This window comes from Pseudoliparis swirei, chromosome 4, assembly GCF_029220125.1.
Source record: "Pseudoliparis swirei isolate HS2019 ecotype Mariana Trench chromosome 4, NWPU_hadal_v1, whole genome shotgun sequence".
In the NCBI taxonomy this organism is placed as follows: domain Eukaryota; kingdom Metazoa; phylum Chordata; class Actinopteri; order Perciformes; family Liparidae; genus Pseudoliparis; species Pseudoliparis swirei.
In genome coordinates, this window is record NC_079391.1 from 18,185,375 (window position 1) to 18,194,399 (window position 9,025).

The 9,025-nt window shown below is 38.7% G+C and overlaps 1 protein-coding gene across 1 annotated transcript; it reads left to right on the plus strand.

Annotated features, from left to right (window-relative positions):
• The first annotated feature begins 3,676 nt into the window (after nt 1-3,676).
• Nucleotides 3,677-8,549, plus strand: psmd14 (proteasome 26S subunit, non-ATPase 14). Its single transcript, XM_056412519.1, has 11 exons — nt 3,677-3,783; nt 5,246-5,301; nt 5,776-5,847; nt 5,939-6,058; nt 6,249-6,319; nt 6,512-6,662; nt 6,783-6,890; nt 7,050-7,124; nt 7,210-7,335; nt 8,067-8,129; nt 8,373-8,549. Exons 2-11 carry the CDS (start codon nt 5,254-5,256, stop codon nt 8,469-8,471), a joined length of 933 nt encoding a protein of 310 aa, XP_056268494.1. The 5' UTR covers nt 3,677-3,783; nt 5,246-5,253; the 3' UTR covers nt 8,472-8,549.
• Nucleotides 8,550-9,025: the final 476 nt, after the last annotated feature.

Genomic DNA, 9,025 nt, shown 5'->3' on the forward strand with positions numbered 1-9,025 from the left:
AGCAGTGAGTTGGAGTTCTTCAAGTCTAGATATACGTCATTTAAAGATCACAAATACAATAACAAATAAAATAAATAAAAAATGGTTTTGGCAAATAAAAATGTTTTAAATCATGACTCTGGAGCCGAGGTAATAGTGTTACCAAGTTTTGCCCCTTTTTATGTAATCTGTAATAAATAACAGATTTAGTAAATCGACAGTTTATTTAGACATATTATTGAGCAGTTCACTAACTATAAATCATAATAAACTATGATGAAAATATAAAACAAAACATCATAAGATTATCCTTTTAAAAAACAATGTATTTTTAGGCCTCTGCTCGAAAATAGCAATCCCAAACTAAAGAGGGATTATCTCGGTTTTTGGAATACTTTTGGTCTTATAATAAAGATGTGTAAATATCAGTCTTTATGTTACTCGTTAAAGAGTAAATAAAAATGGCACACATCAAAAATGAAAAAAATTCGCCTAAAAAGGAAAGCACTTTTAGGATCATTATCTCTTTGATACTGCAGTTGAAAGGTTTAAACTTCTCAATAATAAAGCACAATATGTGAACATTCTCTTTGCAATGTCTGACTTGGACAAAGCGAAGCAGAACAACATTAGCTACGTTTTAGTACAGACAGATAGGTCTGGAAACATGCAGAGTGAGCTCACTCCTGGCGAATTATGGTTATTATATCTTTATAATTATTTGAGTTGGTGTTTGAGTTGTGTTTGAAGTGGCTGACTTATTCTTGTAGCCCAGGTCCTGTTTTTTTAATTTGATGTGCGGCATTAGGATATTTGCTCAAAATGATGTAATATTGATCCCCTAATGATGCCACTAGCCCCATATCCCCCCATATGGGTGTGTGTGTGTGTGTGTGGGGGAGTGGGGGTGGGGGGGGGGGGTCCAGATTAAATGAATGTAGAGATCACAACATGTCTGATGATAGTAAATATATTGGCAACATTTTGAAATGTGTCAAAAATGACACAGATCATCTCGATTAGAACATATACCATTCATGGAACAGTGGGTTTGTATAAAGTTTACAATGTGGCGCTGCATGGGACACATGTTCGATACTGTCAGACAATGTGGAATAGGATGATTTTTACAATCCTCAAGAGACAAACTGTGTATGACTGTCAGAGGTTCCTATTTTTTTTAATGCCCTGTTTGCCTTTACATTTTTTGCCTCTTTTGTTTTATGTGTTTTACCTTTTTTTTTTTACCTCAAAGGTTATTATTAGGACATGATGTGCAACAATGGAAACCTGCCAGAATCAAACCACAGACTCTGCATTACAGGATTCATGTCCAAACCACTATGAACATGTCATCTTAAAAAGTGAACCAATTGGTTGAGCTGCGGCGGAGCAACTTCCATCGTACAGCTACACGGCACTATGTGGGCCCAGAGTCTGGCTGTCTAGGTGCACATATCCCTCCCACTATCATTAAAGTCACTTTATACTCACATATGGACACTTAAGTGCATAAAGCAATGCTTGCCACTCGCAGTGATCCTGCTGGACATTTAAAAAGCTAAGCTGAATCCAAGTCCCATCCGGGTGCAAGAAAGCTCTTAAAGCATCACATTTCTCCCCCTTATTTCCTCTGCTGGTAGGATTAAGGTTTCATGCTGGTGTCGTGTTACAAGTTACTTGTGATGGTACTTGAATATGCCAATCATTCCTATCTGAATAATCAGCTCCAACACTCTTTGTATAGATGATTCCCTGTGTGTGTTGTTTCTCTGTTTGGTAGTTATTGTTAGCTGCCCTTTTGGTGACAGGTGAAATTACATACAGGATTAAAATGTAAATATATTCTATTTAACATATTAAAGCTGTCTATATCGCATATTTTTGCACTGTACTGTGAACCAGCTTTATTTCAAGTGAATCGAATAGCCAATGGGCCAGTTGATGTGAAGCCTTTGGCTCATTTATCCATCCATCCATTGTTTCTCTGAGTATTTTTTTCCGGAAGGCGTCTGTCTCCCTGTTTGGAGCAACACAAGGAATATATTTCAAATTGAACCACTGAGCTAGTCAGCAATAATGTTTCAGAAAGCAATAAACCACACTTCTTCGGAAGGAAATATAATGAGAACGGGGTTGTTTCCTGTATTGCCTTCACTCTGATCCAATCGTCAGTTCCTTTATTGGTGGACGCAGCAACTAAAGTATCATTATTAGGGACTAAATTCAAACGATATCAGCAACAATACAACAGAGATTAAATAAAAAACTTTAGATACCATATGCTAATATGAACCTTACTGATGTAGGTTAAGTCAGTCTGGATCCTCAAGGCCATAGAAACTAGAGTTAAACCCATCACAAGGAAGCACATCCTGGTTACGACCGCTGAGCGTAGTGAATTGTGTCGAGGTAGCAAGAGGTCCTGTGGGTGTGGTGATGGAGGGACCGAGGAATGTGGATGATTATCTCCCCCTTTCTCATTTACTGAGGAATTAAGGAATTTAACATTCCTGTTGATGACTTGTCTGGCCAGGATGTGTGGACACCAGTATCCCTGTTGGGTGAGATTGTACGAGTTGTCTGGCTGGAATACATGACGACCAACAGAGGAGCTTTTTCACAAGCCGAGTGATGGTGTGGTTTAGCTCAGAGTTTGTGGCTCCTCGGGGAATAATGAAATGCTTGCGTGTTGAAATATGAGAAACCACACCAACTTCACAGCCATTTTCATTCATTTTAGTATTGAAATATAGATGCTGTATATTTCAGCAGTGAAGTTTTGTTCTAGGTTCATTCAGTGCTACAAGGCGAGGTTTACATTCAATTTAATTAAAAAATGTATTGCTCATTAATTCAAATTAGAGACTTAAATATCCCAATTACATGTAATGTTTGTTTTAAGTCTTCTTTCTTAGAAATGCAATGATCCACCTCTATAATTATAAAATGCAAGCATTTTGTACGTAGCAGATACATACCATACAGTGTATGGACACGTTTCATTTTATACAGACATGCTCTTTAGGCATAAGTATCAAAGCATGTTTGACCAAAATGAGTAAACACAAACAAAGAAAACAACCATAAAGGAAAATATGGATTTTGTTTATTCCAGAAATATTTTATTTAGTTTGACCTACAATGTAGAAGCATTTCTACTTATAAAACATCATCCATTTGAAACATTCCTTATGTCCAAACTGCAGATGTTTCACAGCTCAATGAAATTAAACGGTACTTAAAAAAGTACACATTTAAAAGCTCCTATTTGCGGATAAATGGAGACCACCGAACTTGTGAGAAAAGATAAGGAGGAAAGAATACAGAACAAATATATAAAGTGCAAATAAAACAAAAATATTAACAGGAATAAATATCAATAGGTTGCCTCAACCAAATGTATACAATGTCATTGATTTTATGATAATACATTTAGTAGGCCTAAGTAGTTAATCCTTCTTCTTATCAAATATAGTTTAGTTATGATTGCTCTGTAGTGAATATTTAGTCTTTACATTTAACATTAATGAGATTTGTACCGATATGACTGGATCATGAACCATATTTATTATCAGTACTCGTGGTAACAGTATTGATTGTGGTGCACCCTTGTGCCTCGATTGTGCTGGTGCAAGTCTGGCGACAACTAAATACGTCATCGGTGCGACGGAAGCAGTTTCTCTAAAAAACAGAAAAAGAAAAGACATTTCTGGCTGATTCATTGTAGCTAGTTAGCTACACTGACTCGACTGGTCACAGACACACAGGCCTTTTCTAAACACCCGAACTATCTGACGACAGGTAAGTGAACTCACAGATTCAGCACAACCAGTAGCTTTCATAAAACACAGTGAGACGGAACCAGTGCGAAGACTTTTGTCGCTGGTTTTCTTTTGTGCGGGATGACAGTCGCTAGCAGCGAGCTAACTGCGAGCTAACGCCTTCAGTCACGTCGGATGTTGCTCCTAACGAACCGATCGGTTCACGGACACCTTTATTTCACATTTCACTGTTGTGGTTTTATGGTACCTCAGCACAATACACGGTACTGTGATTAAAAATACATACACGCCTGGCTGTCCTGCTTCTCATGAGGTGTTTTCGTGATTATAGGGTATTGAGCTAACTAGCGGGTTGGGGGCTAACTTCGGTTTTATTTTAGATTTCTTCGTGTACTAGATTAACGTTACACACACAATGTTTGTTTGTCTGAATTTGCATTTGGATACAGTTTTTATGAATGTTATAAAGGACGTAAGATACAATATATCTCCAGAGCTGCCAACTTTTCAAAAAACCTTGGAGTGAGATTTGGTCGGGTGACCAAAATGTTGCAGCGCACGCAGCCACACACGTTGGTGGCTATAATATCAGGGAATTTGAATTAATGTGGCGTTGGACCCATGTTGTACCCATGTTGTCCCCATGGTGTCCGCTGCATTCTGGCCTGGCAAAGGTCTTTTGCGAGACATCTTTGCTACCTTAAAGAATTAAAATGTTTTTTAATAACTCTACTCTCATTTACAAAAACATGCCTAATTCTATTGCACAAATGTCCTGTATTTATGTTAAATTCTTTATAATACATCTTACTTGTTCAAAGTGCTGTTTGGAATTTTTTTGAGAGGGTCCTTTTCCTAGGCCTGCAAATAAAGTGATAAATGCTACGTGGGCAGCCTTAACAAACAATGTTCTGATGTGTTGAGCATGCAGGATACCAAGAGGTTAACACGATGCTCTCCTGCTGCTTGTTATGACAGCTGAGTTTACATCACCACACATTATTTCTTTCAAGATTTAAAGTTTAAGAGAGTGAGAACTTAATTGAACCACATGTCATTAACAGGGCTCTTACGTTTTGAAAACAGGCAAGAGTGACATATCTATCCAGGATGCTTTATTTTCATTGGTTGCTGGATTAAATCTTACCCAGATACAACAGATACGTTTTTTTTTCTGATTGGCTATTGTGTAGTCCATTTCTTTTTTTGGATTGGCTGATAAGTGGCACCTCACAGCAGAACTCCAGGGGAGCGCTTGATTCCTCCACGGTGAGGGCAGCGCGGCCAGCTCATGTTTGCGGCACATTAAAACATTAAATAGCCGAAAGTTTTTTTCAGCGTGATAAATACGATGTGTGGCGGGAGTGCGTGACTAAAGACCGAAATGCGTGACTTGAGAGCCCTGTATCTCTAGTATAACTAGCTAGCTGTGTAGTTTGATGGTAATCTAACCTATTGCCTTTACTGTGTTTCCTCATCAGATCTCGACATGGACCGGCTGCTGAGGCTCGGAGGGGGAATGCCAGGGCTTGGCCAGGTAACGCGACGTTTTAAATGTGTGTAAATAAAGACCATATGTAGATGTTTCTCAGGGCTCTTGGCTGAACTTCAGACAGAAATCAAAATCCCTCATATATTCACCCATCTTTAACCTAAATCACACTTTTATATCCTACCATTACATCTAGACTTACATTTATCAATGCTTAACTTATTTGTGTACAATAATTAGATATCATTTTTTTCAATTAGTTTGCCTTCTGCCCGTAACAATAATAAGATCCTTGGTTGAATCAATAATGTGCCCAGTATTTCATAATTATTCATAATTTCCGACACACAAATCTCATGTCACGCCCAGAGTCTTAGTATAGTTTACCACAGGATTAAAGGATACAATGTTATGACCCATTAGATATTAAATGCATTTAAGTTAAAAACGAGCGATTGAGCTGCGTAACTACTGCACTCAAGAAGGCTTGAACTGATGAACTCGGCTTTGACTCCTTAGGGCCCCCCAACAGATGCCCCTGCTGTGGACACAGCAGAGCAGGTTTACATCTCCTCTCTGGCCCTGCTCAAGGTAATCAAACATTGTACTCACTAAACATTGTATAGGGTTCATATTTGATTTTAAAATATGAAATTTGTGACTCCTATTTGCTCTTCCTTAGATGTTGAAGCACGGACGTGCTGGTGTACCAATGGAAGTCATGGGATTGATGTTGGGAGAGTTTGTTGATGACTACACAGTGCGAGTGATTGATGTGTTTGCCATGCCCCAGTCAGGAACAGTACGTATTACCCTAATATCAAGATTAGGCCCTTTATAACATAATTAATAAAGTTAACTTATTCTTGTTTTGATGTGTGGAAATTGCCTTGCTCATATGCTGATTTAGAACATTTGACATGGAAGTGTATGGAGTATATATATTTCTGCTGTAGTTCCTCATCACTAAGTTCACTTTTTCTACCTCACAGGGTGTGAGTGTTGAAGCAGTAGACCCTGTGTTCCAGGCCAAGATGTTGGACATGCTGAAGCAAACCGGCAGGTAAAACTCACAGGTGTAATAGAAAAAAGACTTGGTCACAACTCGCCTACATTGTAGTGTAACTCAAGGGATGACAAAATTGTATTAAAACCTCACTTTGATGTTGAGATAAAACATTTCTAGGTAATGATCAAGACTTTTGGAGCTGCCCTCTAAACATGTGCGCTGTCTTTCACCCATGTTGCTTGTCAGACCAGAGATGGTGGTGGGGTGGTACCACAGTCACCCTGGTTTTGGCTGTTGGTTGTCTGGCGTGGACATCAACACACAGCAGAGCTTTGAGGCCCTCTCAGAGCGAGCCGTCGCAGTGGTGGTTGATCCCATCCAGAGCGTCAAAGGAAAGGTAAAGATGAAGGCCTGCTGCAGATTAACCGTGTTCCTCAGTAGTTTGCATTTTAGATGCATTATACACCGTTTTAGAAGTAACTCAATATTCAGTAAACTGGTTTCATGTCTCTTCCAGGTTGTTATTGATGCCTTCCGATTGATCAATGCCAACATGATGGTGCTGGGTCATGAACCAAGACAAACCACATCCAACCTGGGTCATCTCAACAAGCCCTCAATCCAGGTAACAAGTTGTACACAGGGTCATCACCTCTGTTCAAATATCCATTTCACATAAAGCAGTGGAATATGAATTATAATGTCAGGGAACTGTCTCTCAGCAGCTGGCAATGCATGTTATTACTTTATATATTTATTGTTAGGAGCCTTCTTGTGTTTTTAGGCTCTGATTCATGGACTCAACAGACACTACTACTCCATCACCATCAATTACAGGAAAAATGAGCTGGAGCAAAAGGTTTGAAAATACACTTATAATAGATATATCTTCATTGATTGTATTAATGGAACATAACAATATATATTTAATGATTGTTATTCAGATGCTGTTGAACCTGCACAAGAAGAGTTGGATGGAGGGCCTGACCCTGCAGGACTACAGTGAGCACTGCAAACTTAATGAGACCATCGTCAAGGAAATGCTGGAGCTGGCTAAGAACTACAATAAGGTACACCTTTTGGAGCTTGTCCTACAATCTGAGAGCACATTTTATTCCTTTTACCGGAAGGCTAAAATTATCTTTTTTGCAGGCAGGAATGTCTCTATTTTCCGATTACACCTATTTTCTATGTCGCTGTAGCTGGCAAATGTTTTTTCTGTCGGGCAGCGTTTCTTCCGCGTTATGCATCAGAAGGATTTATAAAATTAGTAGCATCTCCTCCACCACGAACCACCTATATACTCGTAAATTTAATTCGAAAGATGTTGCCGTTTCTGCACCGTCTCTGGCACCCACATCGTCCTCCTCCTCGATTACGTTACATGTCATTGCCCCCCCACCTCCCACCAGTGTTATGGAGCTGTGCGGTGTGGAGTTCTTTCACAGTTGATGGATGCTTAGCGTTATCCCCGAGGCATAAATTGCATTTCACTGATTTTCTTGTATTCTGTTCAGTCGATCAGTCTTTTTAACAACTCCTACTCAAACATAATCCAGAGATTGAGTGACTTTGTTGGCCACGACTGTGCTTTGACTATCATTTCCTTCGACTGTTTACTCCGGTGTAGCGGTCAGATGATCAGTGACACTCTCGCCGTACTAAACTGTGTGCTGCATCACATGATTATATGGGTCTTGCGATGCCTCGAAATGATATACAGTATCTCTACGGTGCAATTTTTTAAATTACATTATGGCATGCTCCTCTGCAATATTAAGAGACGTTGTTTCCTCCTCAGGCTGTTGAAGAGGAGGACAAAATGACGCCGGAGCAGCTGGCAATCAAGAATGTTGGAAAACAGGTAATGATTGTTTATTCTTTGTTGCAATATGACAAACTGCTACTTGGAGGTCCGTGTTTGTTGATGACAGTTACATTGGTCAGTGACGGTGCATTTGGATGAGTCAGTTTTTGCAGATATGTTGTTACAAGTAGAGACTTTATGAAAGTTACTTTGTCGTTTGAAGTTTCCTGAAGGAAAACCAACATCTTCAAATCCCATCTCATTGATCGTGTTCATCCTAATATTCTGTCGTCCTTGCAGGATCCCAAGCGGCACTTGGAGGAGCACGTAGACGTTTTAATGACATCCAACATCGTTCAGTGCCTAGCTGCCATGTTGGATACCGTAGTTTTCCAGTGATGGGACTTTGTCTATAACTGTTAATATTGCAACCTTTTGTTTTCCTTTTATATAAAATAAATGTATGTATCAAATGAAGACTTGGTATCTTATTTTACTATCCAAGCACTGTGTTAAATAATTCTGTCGGTGTGCATAACCTTTTCAGTTTGAATCAAAATACAGGACTGTCTCAGAAAATTAGAATATTGTGATAAAGTTCTTTATTTTCTGTAATGCAATTAAAAAAACAAATGTCATGCATTCTGGATTCATTACAAATCAACTGAAATATTGCAAGCCTTTTATTCTTTTAATATTGCTGATTATGGCTTACAGCTTAAGAAAACTCTAAAATCCTATCTCATAAAATTTTAATATTTCCTCAGACCAAGTAAAAAAAAAGATTTATAACAGCTGAGTGTTTGTCAAGGCTCAGGAAACCCTTGCAGGTGTTTCGAGTTAATTAGACAATTCAAGTGATTTGTTTAATACCCTACTAGTATACTTTTTCATGATATTCTAATATTTAGAGATAGGATATTTGAGTTTTCTTAAGCTGTAAGCCATAATCA